The 20,170-nt window shown below is 38.6% G+C and overlaps 1 protein-coding gene across 4 annotated transcripts in view; it reads right to left on the bottom strand.

Annotated features, from left to right (window-relative positions):
• The window catches only part of SPTA1 (spectrin alpha, erythrocytic 1), a 67,205-nt gene extending 47,035 nt beyond the window's left edge, over positions 1 to 20,170 (bottom strand). For 3 of the 4 annotated variants that reach the window (XR_014843127.1, XR_014843124.1, XM_005663219.4), the window contains exons 1-16: positions 19,906 to 20,052; positions 18,352 to 18,591; positions 17,140 to 17,265; positions 15,362 to 15,502; positions 14,452 to 14,598; positions 12,495 to 12,628; positions 11,832 to 11,976; positions 9,846 to 10,000; positions 8,759 to 8,894; positions 8,552 to 8,653; positions 6,916 to 7,053; positions 6,232 to 6,342; positions 4,754 to 4,831; positions 4,416 to 4,571; positions 2,127 to 2,331; positions 598 to 779 (exon numbers count right to left, since the gene is read on the bottom strand). Coding sequence is in view for 1 of the 4 variants with exons in the window: in XM_005663219.4 (XP_005663276.3) it covers positions 598 to 779; positions 2,127 to 2,331; positions 4,416 to 4,571; positions 4,754 to 4,831; positions 6,232 to 6,342; positions 6,916 to 7,053; positions 8,552 to 8,653; positions 8,759 to 8,894; positions 9,846 to 10,000; positions 11,832 to 11,976; positions 12,495 to 12,628; positions 14,452 to 14,598; positions 15,362 to 15,502; positions 17,140 to 17,265; positions 18,352 to 18,588 (2,193 nt within the window). In the remaining 3 variants the exon portion in view is untranslated. Of the gene's footprint in view, positions 1 to 597; positions 780 to 2,126; positions 2,332 to 4,415; positions 4,572 to 4,753; positions 4,832 to 6,231; positions 6,343 to 6,915; positions 7,054 to 8,551; positions 8,654 to 8,758; positions 8,895 to 9,845; positions 10,001 to 11,831; positions 11,977 to 12,494; positions 12,629 to 14,451; positions 14,599 to 15,361; positions 15,503 to 17,139; positions 17,266 to 18,351; positions 18,592 to 19,905; positions 20,053 to 20,120 lie in introns of those variants that run through there. The other variant, XR_014843125.1, reaches the window with a different exon arrangement.

The raw sequence follows: 20,170 nt of genomic DNA, 5'->3' as shown, positions 1-20,170 counted from the left end.
TAACAGTCTTGTGGGATTTCAGGGGGATAACCCTAAAACTAAGAGCCTAAAGATTTGCATCCTACTCCTGCCTCTACTGTTAAATTTTCTCTGTGACATTGGGGGAGTTGCTTTAATTCTCTGTGTTTCATTTTTTTTTTTAACTAAAAAAGGATAGGATTAAAAGTAGTTTTAAGCTTTGAATTATAGAATGCTATAACAGAAAGAGGCAGATTTATCCAAACTCTCAGTTTATAGGTGAGGATACAGATGTGTGAAAAGTTGAAAAGATACACCAAAAATTCCATAACTAGTAAGTAACTGGTAATAAGGCTATGTATAAAACCTAGGTTTCTGAGAGTACAGTGTTACATTTAGAAGTGTCAATAAAGTCTTATATCAGTTGTGAGGTTCTGAAAAAAGACATCAGGCACTCAGAAGGATGGCTGGATTAAAGGTGATTTTGGAAAGAGGTAGTTGACCAACTAAAAGTTTTGAATTCTTACCTTTGGTTTCCTGCTCTCTTTTTCTTTTAATAATAATTACTTAGTATTAGTGTGCTCAGAGCATACACACAGGAGCTGTGGCCTACAACTGGCCAAAGAGCTGGCAACAAACCTGACGAGCAGCCACAGCGGACTCCAGGAGTTGGTGTTTCCTGCGTAGATTCTGTATATCTGCCAGGCCTTTCCCATAATCCTCAGAGAAAGCCTGCCACTTCACCTCCTCCAGCCAGCGCTGCAAGTCTTCTGCATTATTTTCAAATTGCAGCAGCCTGTTAGCTTCATACAACTGGGTTCCTAGAGAAGACATCAGGTATAAAACAGGTATCATAACAGATCCCCATCACACACTAACATATATTACATCAGGTTAGGAAGCAATATAATATTTTGATATTCCAATGGGGAAAAAATATGTTTCACAGATGATTATACAAGAAATCACCATAAATGTGTAGAATTTGGATGGTATATGTTTTTGAATATAGTAGTTTTCTCAAAGCAAAGAGAAACAATATATTTATTTCCTGTTGAGGAATAGTGTTTCTATGTTAGAGTTTAACAATCTTGGTATTTTCATGCCATTTGTTACTCTCTATGGAGACCTCCTTATCAAAGGGATTAAAACACAAACACTGCATTTTGCAAGAGGAGTATAAAATGGGCTTGGTTCAATTTGAAATTTTGAAGTATCTTTTCATAAATCTCTTTCTCAGAACCTTGCTAGCCATCCCCCTTAGTGCCTGTCCTTCATCACAAACCAGATCCTACAGTTTTATCCTCCAGAAAATATCTTGATTATCCACATCATTCACAGCTAAATTCTTAATTCTGTGCTCTTACAACAGTTATTTGCATTATGTCTGTGAAGCAATTACTATATTCCTTGATGGTGTGGAGTAGCAGCATTTTCTTATTGTTACTATCAAGTTAGATTTTTTTTCCTAAACCAAAAATCAAGATGACATCCAACAAAATCAGTATGATAAATCTCTTCTATAACCAAGGCAGAATCATGTCTATAGTAGAGGTTTATAACAAGGGGGATACTGACAGAGGAACTTCATTATTTGTGTTAATTATGACAATTAATTTTCCAAAGTGAGAGGGGAAATTAAAAGTAAGTAGAAGCAATTCAAGCAAACCTGGGAGAACTTTTGAAGAGTTTACAACAGAGCCTGAACATGCTCACATAGGTAAAAAAAAAGCTACAAGTAATCAAGCCCTATTTATAAGAATAAAATATCATGGGAGCATCCCATGTGGCACTGACAGTCTTATAATGTCTAATTGAATAACCTGGATCATAATATCGTGTCTCATCTACAGAACCAAAATATAATTTAAGGACACTAGTTTTAAGAAAACAATCAATGTTGAATTCATGGTATCTAGGTATTCAAGAGAAATTTAAAAAGTGGGAGAAAAGTGAAGAAAACAAAAGTAATTTCAGTTGAAAAGACCAGACATGAAGAAAACACAGGGTAAAAAATTTAAGTTGAATTTCAAAACTTCTTGACCAATAGAGGAAAACAAAGGGAGGTAAATGAATATCATCCCTGCACACAGAGGTCACTGAGTAAACTTGAGGTGGTGTTTTTCAGAATTTAGGGATTAGTTTTTCAACAAAACGCTGCTTCTAACCTTTCTGTGCTGTAGCCTCCAGCAGCTCCCTCCAGAGGCTGTCAATGTCACTCAATCGAGCAGCCACACGCTCAGAGGCATAGTGATTATTCTCTATCATCTCCTGGCCAGTTTGCTTTAGGTTATCGAGTAGGATCTTATTAGCTGCTAATTCCTCTTCAAAGACTTGCTGCTTTTGAACCTGGCTCTTCAAGTTCTGTGTATCCTGAAACAAAAAAAAAAAAAAAAAAAAAAAAAAGGAAAGAAAACCATTACTTGAAGAATGAGAGGCAAGTCAGAAAGAGAAAGTCAAATACCATATGATGACATTTATAGGTGGAATCTAATATATGACATAACTGGATATATCTATGAAACAGAAACAGATGCACAGACATAGAGGACAAAATTGTGGTTGCCGAGAGGGAGGAGTTCAGGGGAAGGCTGGAGTGGAAGGTTGGGTTTAGCAAATGTAAGCTATAATACACGGAGGGGATAATCAACAAGAAAACTACTGCATAGCACAGAGAAGTATATTCAAGGGTCTATGATAAACCATAACAGAAAATAATATTAAAAATATAAATGTATATATGAATCATTTTGTTGTAGAGCAGAAGTTAACACAACACTTTAAATCAACAATACTTCAACTTAAACATTTTTCATTAAAAAAAAAGAATGAGAGGAAGACATTTTGAGCATAAGGATTTCTTTTTACTATAAACCTAACTGAACTAAGAAGAAGATATAAGGGAGAACAGTTCTAGTTCAAGAATAGAGCCAGAGGATGCTTAAGAAACTATGTGACCAATCCCTCCTTCTATACAAATGGCAGCCATGACTAATCAATCCCTGGATATGATCTGAAGAATCCCTGGGTATGATCTAAATATGATCTGGATATGATCTGATGAATCCCTGGATATGATCTGAAGATCATTTTAAATATGACACCCCATGCAAGCATTAACAATCCATCAGAACTGTCATGAAAGATATAGATTATTTTCCATCCCTGTCCTAGTACATGAACCAACCATCCTTTTGTCCTAAGGCATGAACCAGTAATATGAACCATCCATCTGTATAGAGAATATCTGCTTACACTATATACACTGCAACTATAACTCCTCTGGAGAACATGAGCACATAATGTTGAGTTTTATAGAACGAAGGATACATATAAGATGCCCAAACTTCTATAAAAGTATAAGAACAAAAGGATGAGAGGTATACATCTAAGAGGTATACATTTATTAAATGATATCTAGAAAGTAAATACTGTGAATAGATACTGGCCTAGAGATCAAGAGACTAATTCTAGATGATTATAAATGCAAAAATTTGTGAGTATATATATGTGTGTATGATAGTTTATATTATGAGTGAAAAAAAAATGTGTTTTATACAACCCCAAGGTAATGAAACCTTGAAAGATAATTCAGGAATTTTTTAAAGTTACACAAACTAAAACAGGAGAAGAAGAGAATTCAAGCCAATTTTTCACCCTCTCCAGGAAAGAATTCATGCTTTTAACTCCTACATTAAACTGCCTCCTAAATAATTGACTAACAATTCAGATCCACGATTTCTTCATCTGTAACATAAGGAGTTGTTCCTTTCCAACTACAAAACTGTGTAAGTCTATACTATACCCAACCCTTAGGTTACTTTTGAGTTCCAAGTAGCTTGAATGTACACTAAGATTAGACACAACAGGAGTTCCCATTATGACTCAGTGGGCTATGAACCAGACTAGCATCCATGAGGATGTTGATTTGATCCCTGCCCTCACTCAGTGAGTTAAGGGTCTGGCATTGCTGTGAGCTATAATGTAGGTCACAGATGTGGTGGCTCGGATCTGGCATCGCTGTGGCTGTAGCGTAGGCTGGGAGCTACAGCTCTGATTCAGCCCCTAGCCTGGGAACTTCCATATATCACAGGTGCAGGCCTGAAAAGAAAAAAAAAAATAGACACAATATTTTCCTCCTGTAAGGGTGTAGAGGGGAGCAGGAGATAAATAGCTAAATAAGGAGCAGTTCCTCCTTTCCCCCATTCTACTAAGGACCACTGGAAACTGTGTTGGAGAAAAGGGGTGATGAGAAACAGGATGTAGGAAAACCAGAAACTAGACTCTTAGCTAAATATATAGCCTTGGAGGAGTCACTGCCCTTCTCTGAGACTCTGACTCCTCATCTATGAAATGAGGCTCACCAGATGAATAATACTGTCCTTTCAGTTCCAAGATTTTAATTCCATGAAATTAAATCCCGATGAGTATGTCTAGGGTCTGCAAATCCTGCCTACCTTATAATCTTCATCATCTGCCAACTTTTTCTTCTTGTTGATCCAGTTCTTTAGGTCATCTGAGTCCTGATACAGTTGCTGCAGAAGAAAGGAATCCTCCAGCAATTTGCGTCGAGTGGCAGCCCTTTTACGTAAAGCATCCTGTCGGGCCAACAGCTGCAAAAAAAAAAAAAAAAAAAAAAAAAAAAAAAAAAAAAAGACATAAGCAAACTTTATCAGGAATATCAAATATGGATACATGAGATACATGAGATTCACTAGTACCTTGGTCATCATGTTCCAACATTTCCCTTGATCCCAGTGCACAGGCAGCTACACATCTGGGACCTTGGACATACCTCATCCCGGATAGCAGCAATGTTCTTTGAATCATAGTGATGATCATCAATCAGTTTGGTTGCAGTCTCATCTAAGGTCTGAAAAGAAAAAAAGTGGTTTTTGCTTACTAACCACTGAGTAAGTGGCCACAGTTTGGCTAGCCATTTAAAGAGGAAGCATGACAATGTAGGAAGAGGAAAAGTTTCAGAATCAGATGGTCTGGGTCCTACTTCTGATTCCGGTTACAAATTGTATTTTCAAATGTATATCTCAGGCAGGCTAATTACCTTCTCCATGCCACAATATATTTAAAATCTAGGTTACAGTAAATGAATGCTGATGTCGCTACAAGGTGAATATTTGATCTATTCTTAAATTTTTAAGAGGGAGCACTAGTGGTATAGCCATGTCCAATGGCCAGTCTCAATCAGTCTATTGTCTTTCTATCAATCTGTCTATCCTTCCATCTTATATCATGTACACTTACGTCTATACCTACATCTCTAGCTACGTGGGGTATGGAGTCAGAAATTACAGAGATGAATTTTCACTCATATTCATTCATGAACTCCCAGGATTACTAGATCTCAGGATGGATTAATTGCTTGGGACTAGGAAAATGATCTAAAATAAATGATAGTGTTTTGTAAACAATAATTTATTTTACACTGTTACTTTTACCCATGAGGATCAAGCATATGGATAAGTAAGGGACCATGTTAAGCTCCGTATTTACTGAAGGTTAACAGAGAAGACTTAAAATTTTATTGTTGTTTTTGTTGCTGGTGGTGGTGGCACATATGCCTGAGCATGAGGTTAAAGCCAACACTGTCTTAGGACACAACCAAAGACACACAGTATTCTGAACAAATAAAGCCTTCCTCACACTTCTTTGAAACTTTCTTATGTTTTAACCGGTTTCTAGGACATTGTTAACTTAAAATTCACAGGAAAACTGTAGTAGTATCAAGTGAGAAACACATAAATGAAGATATGCAGGAAAAAAAATAGATACTACTTAGGTATCATCAAAGAGGTTATGGCTTAGCAGCTTACAAACCCAACTAGTATCCGTGAGGATGTGGGTTCTATCCCCAGCCTTGCTCAGTGTGTTAAGGATCTGACATTGTTGCTGTGAGTCGTGGTGTAGGTTGAAGATACGGCTCCATGCAGCTCAGATCTCACTTTGCTGTGGCTGGGGTGTAGGCTGGCAGCTATAGCTCTGATTGACCCCTAGCCAGGGAAATTCTATATGCTGCAGATGCAGCCCTAAAAAAGCAAAAAAGCAAGAAAGCAAACAAACAACAAAAAAACATAAATATGCTTTTTAGAATAAGAAATAGTGTGATAAAAATGAGTATTTTTCTGGATATTTTCTCTTTTAAGAACCACCCTCCTGTTAACTGTATGATAGTTATGGGTAATTCTAAGGATTGATACTGTAGGAGATGCTACATACAAATGTGAAGCAATGCCCAAACCATGGCCCATTTCTTACTGTGATCTTTTCTTCCTGAGCAGTAAAGGCTTCCTCAAAGTCATCATGCTTCTGAAGAAGTGCTTCTACACTCCCCAAGGAATTTCCCAGGTCCTCATTTTCCAGGAAGGCCTGCAGAAGACAGAAAGACACATCCCAGCTGTGCCTCACTGGTGAGAAAGCTTCCCTTTGGAGTCAAGAAGGAGGGGAGTGGAGTGGAGAGCAAGGTGGAAATTAGCACAAAGATAGGAGAGGAAGAGACTAACCTCAAACAGTAGGAGCTTCAGACTCCCTTCACAATCCTCTCATACATTATCATCTTGGTCTCCATGTCTGTCCCAGCCAATCTAGGCACCATTCTGAGATCCCACAGCTGCCCCAGGAGGACCACTCACCTCCTCCAGGAAATCTCAGGTTACCCCTGCCTGACTAATCACCTTTTTCTTCCTGACACCTTAACTATTGAATATTCATTTTGCCATACATTCAGTAGAGCTTAAAGCCTTTCCACTTTGCATTCAGGTATTTTTTTGTGCATTTGTCCATGAGGGAATTGCAAGAGCCTCACAGAGAGGGTCAATCTTTTCTCCTTGTGGCTCACTCTCCAGTTCCCAGGGAAACAGAAGTGGTTGCGAAGGTGCTGATAGTAATACATGAGGAGTGGGAGAAATGGTTTCTGGACACTTGCTGAGCCCCTCTTGTTACCTCTTGTCTACTCATCCAGCTGTCCACTTGCTCACTGTCACGGTAGAAGAGGTGCAGGTTCAGGCACTGCTCATACTGCTGCTGACGTCTGTTCCACAGCTCTAGCAGGGCGGCCCGGGTGTGAACAAGTATGTTCATCTTTGGAAATGAAGAGATAATGAACCAGTAAGATATTTAATTAATATACTTTATGCTACATTTACTGAGCATCTAATAAATGTACATGGCCTTTTGAAAGATACAAAAATGAATGGGAAATGGGCTTTTCCCTTAAGGCATTAACATCTAAGTGAATAACTGTTAGTATGTGAAAAATGGAATAAATACCATACAAAAGGTACAACACGCTTAATTCATATAAATACAGAAGAAAAGATTAATTCTGATTGGAAGAACCAGGGTGTAAACTATATAAAGTATTGTATCAGACAAAGATTTAGGGGGTAGGAAGGTGGGGCTCAGGATTGTAGGAGGACATAACATCACAAGCAAGTAATTACTCCGAGTAATTGCTAGATCATACAAAACGCTCCAGAGAAAACTGCAGAGTCTAAAATGGTAGACATTCCATGAAACTTAAGTTTAAAGGACACTTAAATTATCAGGTTGAGAAGTCTGCATTCAATTCTAAAAGCAAATAAGAACCATCAAGAAAAGAGAAAAATGACACCCTCAACCACATAAAAGCCTTTCTTTTTCACCCAAGCATCTGCCCAAGAGATACTAGCTTATTAAAACAGCTGCTATGAAAACTCCATTAAAAAGACAGTACAAACTCTCAGAATTCCAGGATAATAGGTAAGTTTTCGAGGAGTTCAGGTCCCACTATTCCTTTGGTAGAAAATCATTAAAAATAAAAATGCATATTATAATTTTCTCACTGAATCTTGGCAAATTAAAAATGTGGTCATCTCATCCTTCATCATAAAGCAGTGGAGGCTGAGTTTAGAATCCACTGAGATGAGAAGAGCCTATAAATCCTATTTCAGTTACCATCTCAAGGAGTTCTTGTGACTCTGTGACTGGAGCCAGATTTCTCAGGGATCACAGGGTTGAGGTGGTCCCCTGGGATCCAGGAGGTTAGGATCATGGCAAACCTGATTCTTCACTCAGTGGAATTCTGAGTATTTAAAGCTTTCTTGATGTTCAATGTGGATTTGAGAAACATAGGTACAGGAAAATCAGTTTGATTTGAAGTTGTGTCAAGGAGAGAAGGAAGACAGCCATGTGCCAGGCACCATGCAAGGTACCTTAGAGAACCCAAAGATGAATAAGCTGCAATCCTCAGAGAATTTACAATCTACAGATGAGTGTTGGAAAATGCTACAAAGGAGCACATGTGACAAGGCAAGATCGTGTGAAGGTTTCAAATTAGGTAGGAGATAGGTGATGAAATTAGTTGATCAAGTAAAGTCTCAGAGGTGAGGAAGCCCACATCAAGTCCTGAGATTTTCAAATGGCTCAAATTGCTAAAGCAACATGTGAAGGAAGGAGTGCGACATTCAGGCCCCTTTTAAGATGTTTATGACGTCTATCCTCCTTCCGTTCAGAGATGAGCATGTTAGTCTGAGAGTAAGTGAAGACTGAATATGTGTCTAAATTTCACAGACTCTGTGAGATTTAAAAGCTAGATTACCTTTTCCATAACTTCATCAGATGCTTCATGATTGGCATCCAGCAGGGCTTGGCCGGTCTCATGAGCAGATTGAAATCGGTCATCATAAGAGTCGATCTCATGCTGTGGCCACAAGACAAAAATGCCTTAAAATGCAGCAAGAAACCTTCTGGCATTGCTGGCACTTCCCTCTTCCTCTGACAGGGGCAGAGGGGCTTTTGTCTGTACCTTATGCTGCTGATGTCTGTCCAGTAGGGCTTCACCACCAGCTACATCTGTGGGCAGCTCATCAGCATTGATCAGAGCAGTCTTCTCCTTCATCCAGCCTGAGAGCTCATCATAGTCGGATAAAAACCGCTGGTACCTGTGGGAAAGATAAGGGAAAAGAAAGACAGGAAGGAGAAACCAGATGGAAATGAACTTTGAATGAAGAGTTGGGGTTGGGATGGGCTAAGATGTACAACATGCCCCTTGCCCTAATCCTGCCACTCCAGTTCCTCTGATGTACTTCTGCTCCTTTAGTGCTGCAGGTTTTAAATCCTTCACTCCAGGTTGTATACTTCTAGGGTAGATGTGTCATTGTATGAGTGAGGCATCTGGGCATTACATCTCCAACATCCCAAAGTCACACCTGCCCCAGAGGCACTTGTAGTGAAGTACACACAAGGAGGCTAATGAATAAGCATATAACATAAACAACAGGAATAACCTTATTATAAGGGACAACTAGAGTTAGTGTTAGGAGCTCTCGTTTATCTTAGCTCACCCTTGACCAAATTAATAAAAACGAAATGCACCAAAAAAGTTACCTATTCAAAAAATTAATAGCTCACTGTTTGATTTTAAATCCTAACAATAAGACAAACACTATTTTCTGGTGTTTAAGAATCTTAAAAATCAACTATGGAATGATGCCTCGGTTTTTTTGTAAGCTAACCCACATTCAGGAAATAATTCAAGACTTATTTTATGCTCTTCAGCTTCAAAATTAATTCCAGTTCCTTAGCTAGGGCTAAGATTTTGACATGTTTCTTCAGATACTTTTTCAGCTCCACAGGGCCACTTCATAGCTTCCTACAACTGCAGAAACAGGAAGAGAGAAAGGGTGCAGGTGAAAGGAGATGTCATGCTGAGCATTACATCAACCTGCAAAGGACTTATCCTGACAAATTAAAATTTCTTTTGCCTCTAGTGAGCAGGCAGGAGGGCTGGGTCACTCATTATTTTAGTCCTTTCACTCTTTTATTTCTGCTTTTGATATTATACCTGAACCCTATAGAGATAGGGAATGCAATAGAGAAGAAGGATTTCTCACCAATAAGAAGCCTGCAGCTTTTCATATCTTCTGGTAGCCAAGGTGCGAATGTGCTCCCAGTTGGAGACCAGATCCTCTTTCATCTGCTGGATCTGATCTGCATCTGAAGGATGGGAAAGCTTCAGCTTGTCTGCTTTGGCACATAACTCCTTCACCTTTGGAATGAAAGAGAAACCTAGTGGTGAAAGTAGGTCAGCTGGAAGGTGATGGATAGCAACTTTTTGTAAATGTAGATGTCTAATTATAATGCTGTACATCTGAAACCTATATAATAAAAAAAGAAAAAGAAACCCAGCGAGAACTCTGAGCATGCTGGTCTTCCTGGCAAAGTCTTATGGGAGGGATGTAATATAATAATCATATGGAAAAGAATAATTGATTATTGCATTTACACAGATATATTTATATTAATATACTCATGTAACTATATTAACAATGATTATTTCCTGGCCCCTTTTTTTCTTTCATTGTGCTAAGCACATTACATACATTTTCTTGTTTTACCATTTCTTTTAATGAGACTATGAGGCAGATGTTATTCTTATTTTCCTTCTATGTGAAAACGGAGATACAGAGTATTTTATCTGCTGGAGGTCTCTCAGCTAGTCATTGTTGGAAGCAAGGTTTAGACCTATCTCTGTCCTTCATTACCCTTTATACTGCTGCCATAAATATTATTGTGGGAATCAGAAAGACATTTCTGCCTAAGAAAATTTATGCTGAGAAAATTCCAGTAGTGCCAGGCTGTTTTGACCACAATTCCTGAGAAGCAGGGTTACTAGAGCAAATTCCACATGTTACCATTAGTCCTCCTATTATACTCAGCTATAATTAGGATTGTTGTTTAGGATTTGAGCTTTCATTATCATTGTTCATCAAATCATGGTATTTTATTATTCATTATCAGAATTAAAGACCAAGGACAAAAAAATGAGCAAGAATGAAAAAAGCAGAATGGTGAAGCAATTTTCAGAAATTGGACACAGGGACAGAGCTGCCAATAAAGCACAGCAAGTAGGATCTTCCTGTGGGCTGATTCCTCTTTGGATGCTCAGGAGTGATTGGTTTGTTATGGTTAAAGTTGTGAGGGCAAGAAGGAGGGATGGGAATCATTCAGGAACACAGGATTGCCCCAAGTTCTAGAATGCCTACGTCTTCCTGTACACCAGGAAGAAAACCCAATGATGGGCTTAGTAATATGCTGGAAGTGTCTGGGTTTCTTATAAAATGGGAAGAAATTTCTTCTCTTTTCTACTAAGCAAGGGACAAAAAGAAATGATCTAGCTACAATGGGACAAAGTGTGGTTAGATTAAAAAAACCTCTCTGGCCATGGGTCACTGACTGAGATTAGGAAACCATTTGTGTTTTCTTCTTTTTAGCTGCACCCCAGCATACAGAAGTTCCCTGGCCTGGGATTGAACCCTTGCCACAGAAGTGACCCAAGCTGTAGCAGTGACAATAGCAGATCCTTAACTCAATGAACCATGAGGGAACTCTAGGAAACCATTCTTGAAGCTTTTTTTTTTTTTTTTTTTTTTTTTTTGGTTTTCAATCATGAAATATGTTACAAAAAGCATGCAGAGTTCCCACTGTGGCACAACAGGATAGGCAACATCTCTGGAATGCTGAGACACAGGTTTGATCCCCAGCCTGACACAGTCAGTTAAGGGTCCAGGGTTGCTGCAGCTGTGGCATAGGTTGCAACTGTGGCTCGAATCTGATCCCTGGCCAGGGAACCTCATATGCCACAGGGTGGCCAAAAAAAGGGGGAAAAAAGCATGAGAATATAAAAATATGTATATTTAAATAAAAATGAGGGATATTCAATATTATACAAGTTATGAACAAGAATGAGGAGTTATATTCAAGGACCAAAGACTTTCTCCTTCATTGAAATAGTGGATTTGCTATGTCCTAGAGAGACGCAATGAACACCAAACGCCTCTTCTAACTCTAGGGGTCAGCTATTCCTCTGACGGACTTACCTTGTCATCCATGACTGCAAGGTTCCTCTCGAGTCCCTTGTGACTGTGAAACAGTGCCTCGGAGGTAAAAAGGTCTTTGCCATAGTCCTCGGAGGTGAGCTGAGGCTCTTTCTCCTTGATCCACTGGATGGCTTCAGTCACATCCCTGCCAGACATCCACATGAGCTCCAACAAAGGAAGAAGGCAGGAATTCCAGGGAAAACAGCACACAGCAAGGACCAGCCTAGTTCACCCACGCAGCAATTACCTTGTCCTCCCACACCCTAGCAAGAAAGTAATGTGAAGAACTTTCCATGGAGAGGTAGAGACTTGGGCATCCTGGCAACTGACCTCCAGATATGCTTCCCATATCTGGGTCAGCACTTCACAAATGTCCTTCTTCTTCCCAATTCCACCTTCCACTCTCTATGGCCTCTTAATCTGCTTTCCTTGCCCCTGCAGAGCATCCCTTATTTTTATTGCTTTAAGCTCCGGTCACCACCACAAACATTACTAAGAGTGGGTCACAATTTTCTTAACTACTCTCACTTGTTGTCCTAAAGGCAAGCTCATGGTTTTCTTTGGTCTGAGATATCAGCCACTCATTGTTAAGAAGAGTCAGAGGCTAACAAATACCAGGGTGCTATTGCAGAGTTTCCTATAATTCCGTGGTCACATTCTTACCTTTTGAATCGCTGGAGGTCTGCAACACTGGACAGTGATTTCTGTCGTTGGGAAGCCAGCTTATTGAGACGCTCCCAGGCTTCATTCACTTCCTCCCGTCTTGACTGAATCAGGGGCAGCTTAGGATGATTTTCCTGTGGGAGGAAGCCAATGCTGGACTAGTGCAAAAAGTCATTTAAATATTTCTCATTTCATTCCAGTTCACACTTTGTCAGAAGTGGGGAACAGCCATTTAGCCAGATATTGCGCCTCACCTTAGCCCGGTTCCTTAACTCTTACTTGATCCACACCACCAAAATCTAGAAAACCAACCCACCAGCTATTGCATCTTCTGCCCACCGCACTGAATTATCCTACTAATTTGCTTAATTAGTCCAAACTCATTATTTTCAGAACTACATCATGAGGATGCGTGCTAAATCCCCTCAAAATCCTGGAAACGAAGGAAAAGAAGAGAAAATTCCCTTTAATTTTTCAAAACTAACTCTGTGAGTCTTAGCTCTTTTGGGGTCCTGACACCTTTGAGAATCTACTGAGAGCTATTTACCTCTTCCCAGAATTATGCAGACATGTAGATAAATTTAATTTTGCATAAAATATACATTTTTGCAAACTACCTGAAGCAATGAGATTTATAAATACTAGGTTAACCTAGTAGCATCAGCTCCTTTTGATACTTGGAAATTTCGAGTAGTTTCCATATGCCCAAGTCTCCCTACTCTTCCTATCCCTATTTATTCCCATTTCCATTCTCATTTTAAAGCCTCTTCAGAGAGAAATTTCCCACTTCTCCTTCCTTGCTTACCAATAGAAATTTTATTTGATGAGCCCCAGCACTGAGGCTTTAAGAGGCCTTTCAGTTTCTGGTTTTTACTTTTTGGAACACACACACAAAAAAAGCATAGTATACTGAAAGATGAGAGATCATATGGAGAAAGCCTTTATTATCCTTGCCAAATTCCCAGACATGGGAGCAAGGCCATTTTAGATCCTTCACCCCAACTGAGCTGCTTGCATAACAGCAGGCACTTAAGAATATCAGGTGAGATCTGGAGAACAGCCCAGCTGAGCAGCGGATCACTGAATCATGAATCAGTGAGTCTAGCTCATTGAACCATGAAAAAAAAAAAAATGAAATGTTTGTGTTCTAAGTTTTGTGGTGGTTTTGTAGATAGTAATAGATAACTGAAAAATCTCCACAATAAGTAAATGGTGGTAGAGGGAGAAAATTGAGAGACTGTTGGAAATGTAGCCTGGAACAAAATCAAGAATTAGGTTATTTTCCTTACTTCAGTAGCCAATCACCCTGAAATCTTGGTTCTATTAATACAGAAACATCATTCCCATTACAGAGCTATAGTGATAATGAAACATTAAATGGGAAAGCATCATAGCCAATTATTAGAGTTTCTAATTCCTTCATGTACCTGTAAAATCAAGGCTTTGCAGTTCATGCATATGCTAGGGTTATTTATTCATACACTAAGTGTTTGTCTGCTCAGATATCAAAAACTCATTTAAGCACTTTCTTAAGTAAATGAAAGTATATCTGCCTCCTTTTCCCTTCCCCTTCACACATAAAAAAATTAGTTTGATGATATCATATATATTATGATAGCCCATTATTATTATATATTCTTTACTACTTTGTTCTGGTTCTTCTTCATGAAGAAAGAGTGCTTCATAAACTTGATAAATCAATGCACAGTCATTGTGGATTGAGTTCCTTTATACAGATACATATTCACTACTCACTCATGCCTCCCTTTCCATGGACTGGCAAGGAATAAATTCAGAAAGGAGAAGAAGCTTCTCTGGGCACCTTACTCCAGGGATAGTATGCCTTTATTTTCTGACAACATCCTATATCTTTCATGGATCATCTACTTATGGCCAGACATTCTTCCTGAAGATCGGAACCCTTGCCCTGGATTGGCCCTATTGCTCCCCACCTCACCTCAACACACTCATCAGCATACTGGTTCACTCCATTCACTCGTCCCCTTCGAATTTCCAGATCCGCTTGGAATTCTTCAAACTTCTTATGTAAAACCTCTGTGCGTTCCCAGTCCTCACCCAGCTCCTCTGATGTCACTATAGCCTCCTGTATCAAAGAAAAGTCTATTAAATCACCAGCCAAGGCTTAGGAATTCCTAGGTCAAATACCAAAACTCTTGCCCACATTCCCAGGATAACTCAGAAGGAGATACTTGGATACTCTTTTGGGAAAGAGCCAAAAGCAGGAGTATATCTCCTAAGGTGGCCCCTTGGCCAGGGGTCAGTGGTATTCAGGATAATTCTTCAGAGAGACCAGGGACATTGATAGAAAAAGCCCCTGGAAGCCCCTTTTATATTTTGGAATATGAAAAATTAATTCATCTTGGTTGTACTCAATTCAACATCCTGAGTATTTATAAAAGATTTATGCTAAGCACTTGCTTGTGTAAATTTTCAGCCCTAACCATCTGTTTTTATTCTGTAAGTATTTAGAAAAATGGAAATCTACATAGTTACAAGTATTGAGAGGCAAAGGATTAAGGAAAGAGCCGGCAATGCTCTCAGCCTGGACCCAGCATGGGAAAATCTAGGACAAGGAGTTAAAACTCACAGAAGGTAGAAGGGGGACAAGCCTAGACCATCATTTTTAATGCACAAGTTTGTGTGTAAGGCTTACTTTCTCCATCTTCAGAGTCATTACCCCTCTTCGATGTTAACCACTTCTGGAATACCCTAAATCTTTGGAAACATTTCTCTTTCTTCTAAGGAACCAAGCCCAGGAACAGATATCCTGACTTCTTTAAGAATGGCCAGTGTTAAATTGCTATGAGATGCCTGGGGCAGAGGGATGGGAAGTTCTATGTCCGTACCTTGTCTCCAATCCACTCCAAGATGTCAGCACACTCCTGCAAGTACTGCTGGAGCTTCAGGGCCTGCAGCAGCAGGGAGCCCTTCTGCTGAGTCCACTCCAGCAGCCTGTTCCATAAGGTGTGCAGTTCCTCCAGAAGGACCTTTGGGAAAAGTAAAACCACTCAGGCACAGAACCTGCTTTGCCACAGGTACAGACTCAGAAGACTTGCACAGAGAGGAACCCAAGTAAAAATCCTCCTCCCATTCACTCAGGTATTAATTGCTCAGCAAATATGTAAAGGGGGAAATAGGATATGTATGGGAATAGCTATTAAACCAAGCCGGACATGATCTTCCATAGTAGGAGAAAAAAATTAATAGCGTTTTGGGGTTTTAGAGAATAAAGTGATTATAAACAATAAGACAAGACTGAATAAGAATTCACGGGAGAGTGCTCGTTTGAATTAGACCTTGAGGGACAGGTAAAATTTTGATAGGCAGAATGACAGGCAGAGGGGGTTCAAAGCACAGAAAAAGGCATAGGAAAAGTTTAGTGTGGACTGATTGTCAGAAAGGATAAGAGTTACAATATTTCTGACCTATAAAGGAAATTAGTGCCACCAACGCAATAAGAATTTTTAGATTATATAGTTGCGGGCTTTGGTACCCGGTTAACTCAGAAGACCAAGTTTTATATATATTGTAAAATTGAAGGTGTCATCCATATAATGTCTTCAAGAATCTTGTATTTCTCAACTCCTTCATGGCTCAAAGTAGCATGTAGCATGTGGACTATATTTCACTCTCCTGCAGTGGTACAGTCTGGTATAGCCCCAGTGATTCTAATAGATTTGAAGATTTATTTCAAATATTTGTCCAATATTTTAATTAATATAGGGATTGGTGGCATACAAAGCTGTAAACAACACAAATATTATTTTGAGATTTTCTTGTTAGAGAATCTTCTTTCTAACAAAGGTTCTTATGGTTAAAGTCTGTATGCCCTGACCATAGTTTGTTGACAGTGAAAATGAGCTAGAATGTTTATGTTAAATATGGGAAAACAACTCCAGTTTTTCAATAGAGAGCACAAATTTGTTTTGACAATTTTAAAAATACTTAAATAGTAAAAAGTTCATGCATACAAAAGAGAACCTGAATTGACTCAATCAACACAAACATGTTGGGTATTACATGATGTAAGTTAGAAAATAGCTAATTCATTAATTATCTTCCATAGTGATTGTTATCTTCAGTCTGCAAGTTTTAGGGAAGACAAGGGATTTTAGGAGGTTTTTGTTTTTGTTTTTCCTAAATGAACGGAAGAGAGGGTTTGGAGTACTACACAGTAGTCATAGCACATGTGCTGTGAAGAGAAAGAGGCATCACAGACACAAGGAGAAAGATTTCAGAGACAATTCAAAGAAAGAGCATCCCTTGTTTAGAGTTTGAAGGACAAGGACCCTGAAGTTAGAAGGAATAATTAGAATGGACATTTGGGAAACCCAGTTCATATGGGAGTGGGGAACTGGGATGAAGTGGGCTTGATCTTGAGCCAAGTTATCCTTCATTGGCATAAAGAGGAATGAAGTATCCAATGACAGCTTTTTCTCCCTACTCCAAGGAACACCAGGACATCCCATCATTTGTTCTGCCCCTACCAGAGTAAAAGATAACAAGCAGAACCATGGTTCCAAGGCAGTTATATCATAGTTTATACCTGAGGCAATCACTTAAAACTCTGATAACATAATCAACAACCAAAAACATCTCTTACAGAGCCCTACCATATATTTACCTTGGTGTCCTCATGGGCAACATGCCCCTCAGTAAATCGGACTCTCCTGATTTCTTCCAGCTCAGGAATGACCCTTGATTTTGCTTGTACCTCTGTTTCAAAGGATTCATGCTTCTGATATTTCCCCTGAAGATTAGAAATCAGAGTTTATGGCTAAGGACGTCTAATCTCCCTGTACCATAAAGAGGTCATTTTATTCCTTTTCTTTCTTGAAAGTAGAACTAGTTGTTTCCCAACCTAGATTAAGTGATAGTCTATGACCAGAGCTGGAGGCTGGAGGAGTCATATCCTAAAAGAAGTGGTCACGGCAGAACCACTGCACATAGATCTTCAAAAGGTCCCAGATTCAAAGTCTGGGGCCATAGAGGAAGTTTTTCTTCAGTGCCCACTGCCTTTGGGAAATTTCTAGTAAATATTATTTTAAAGTCCCAATGCCTTCTGTGGAAATGAAATAATGTAACATAAAGTTGCTGCTCTTCAGCAAAGAAGATCTAAGTGCTTCTAAAAGTAGTGAAGATGATCATTACAACAATGGCTTTTTTTAAACTGAAAGCTTTTACATGCCAGGTTTATGCTCTTGTGGACCTCTATAATTGATCCATTTAGTAGATAACACTTTGTTCTTGTTCCAGGTGCTCCCTCTCTGATATCAATTGCATCTTTCAGGCATGCAAGCTTTTGTCTGACCATAGCTATGTTTCCTGCTGTAATACAAGTAGGGGTGAGGACATCCACCAAACCTCTCCACCTGAGACCTCTCTTCTGGACTTCACAGGAGACATGAACAACCATGTGGGGAAAATCCTGTTAACCCTTATCACTCTGAGGAGCGTGAAAACCAGTTGTAGGATCATTCAAGTCTCTACACCTTAGTGCCATCCTGAATATCCCCAAATACTGATGTCACATAGTGTGTCATAAATTCTTTGAATTCTCAGGCAGTGTTTGCCCATAGCTTAACTCCAGATCAATATTACATTTATAAAACATTATTGAGGATGTTCTTTGTAAATAAGATACTAAGGCTTAAGAAGTTGAAGATATGGGCTATTTAGCGAGAAAACTACAGTCCCTAAAGTCTAATATTTCCAGAATAGCATTCCTCAATAGCTAACCAGATGTACACTTGCACTATTAGAATGTTTCCTTCCCTGCATATCTCAGGGATGTGATATCTTATCTGCTCTGGAAAAGTCAGTGGAGCTGAGTGACCTGTATGTTAGTTGGGTCTTCATAGCTTTTGTCTTCTGCAATTTTGAGTTTCTCCAAGATCCACTTCTTCAGGTCATCTGCATCCCGTTTGAAAACTTGGTAGTGATAGGAATCTTCAAGCTTCTGACCCCTCTCAGCAACCTGTTCCTTGAACTTCCCATATCGGCTCAACACCTCTTGGCGCCTCTCCTGGATCTCTTCTGCTGTTTCCAGCACTTTTGGTCCACCACTGTCCATAGCCTGCAAGTTAAAAAGCTTCTGTCTATAGCTGGCTCTCAAATCTCTAGTTGGATATTTGTTATTTTATATGTCTCAAGGGATTTACTCATGTTGGACTTATGTTCAGATATTTTTAAGCCTATAAAATCTATTGTTTGAAAGCTTGTAGTAATTTATATAAATGTAATACCTTTATATACATTTATGTATACAGCTACAACTTAGGCTCATAATTCTTAGTCATTCAGAACACTTTTCCAACTTTTCACATTAATTTGTGCCAACATTAATAAATTTAATAAACTTAATAAAGTTCTATAAATAGAATTAATTTGGACTAATAATGGGAGTCAAGTTTAAATTAGCAAAAGTTAATTAGCACTGAGTTTCAAATAGATAAAGAAATATAATGTGATTGCTTTCAAAAGCTTAAGAGGTGTTATGTGTATATGTCTGACTGGGTCACTTTGTTGTACACCAGAAATTACCACAGCCTTGTAAATTAACTATACTTCAATTTGAAAAAAGCTTAAGAGGTGTTAGTCATGATAAACTTAATTTAATAAATAAATTAAAATGGTTTGCAATTAACTTGGCAAATGATATACCCAAAAGTTTGAAAAATTGTTTTCTTCTTGCTTAAAAATATAACCAATATTTTACTCTATTTGCTTTATTCATAAACACAAAACTGCAAACCAAAAGTTCAGCACATCTGCCACTCATTTATCAAATTTCAAATTATTAACATCTTAGCAACTGGCGTTTGCACTGCAAAGCATCATACTGTCAAACAACATAAAGTGTTACTTTCCTGTACTGGAATCCAACCTATTGTGACAACAACAAGCAAAATCTCTATAGGGCCCATTTTCATTCATCTGGATACAAGCATAATTTTTCCTAGCTTACCTCAGCCAAAATATTCAATACAACGTTTAAATTTTACTCTCCTTCCTCCTATACGTAATTGCTATTCAGTGAGTGGCCTTTACTAGATTAGCTATAGAATTAAATCATTCTATGGAGACTCAAACCTTTATGGTATGTTATTTTTCTCCAAGTTACCTAGTTGTTCTCTATATGAACCTATGTAAAGAGATCATTGCTGGATTTTGGTGCTGTAGAGCCACAAGCTCAAAGTCATTGTTTAAAATGAGATATTTATTTAAAAAAAGAGTTAAACTTTACTTCTTACTTTCTTTACTTTCTTACTTCTTAAGAATCAAGAAGCAATTCTGCTTATCCTATCGAAGACAGTACAGAAAGCTCAGAGGAGACAGCTTTCCTAATACTGTTAGTAACAAATCGTAATGCAAAGAATTTTGTACTCACGGTTTCCTTTGGAAAGTGTTCTGCTTTTCCTAAAGGTCAAAAACCTAGCCAAACAAAATGTATCCAAAAGAGAGAGAGACAAAGAGAGAGAGACAATGAGAGAGAAAGAGAAACAATTCACCGGTAATTGTCTCATCTAATTGGAATAGAGTTGAGGGAAATGTTACATATGTGATAAGACGAAAAAAAAAAAAAAAAAAAAAAAAGCTTCTTACTTGGGCCAGAATCCTGCCAGCAACAACAATCTACATTATCTTCTAGAGAC

The sequence above is a fragment of the Sus scrofa genome, chromosome 4, assembly GCF_054392235.1.
Source record: "Sus scrofa isolate SSC_HxYL_T2T_F1_AM1 chromosome 4, Sscrofa_HxYL_maternal_Yorkshire_Landrace_v2.0, whole genome shotgun sequence".
Taxonomy (NCBI): domain Eukaryota; kingdom Metazoa; phylum Chordata; class Mammalia; order Artiodactyla; family Suidae; genus Sus; species Sus scrofa.
Note: the sequence above shows the minus strand (reverse complement) of the source record. Positions and strands in the feature narration are given on the sequence as shown.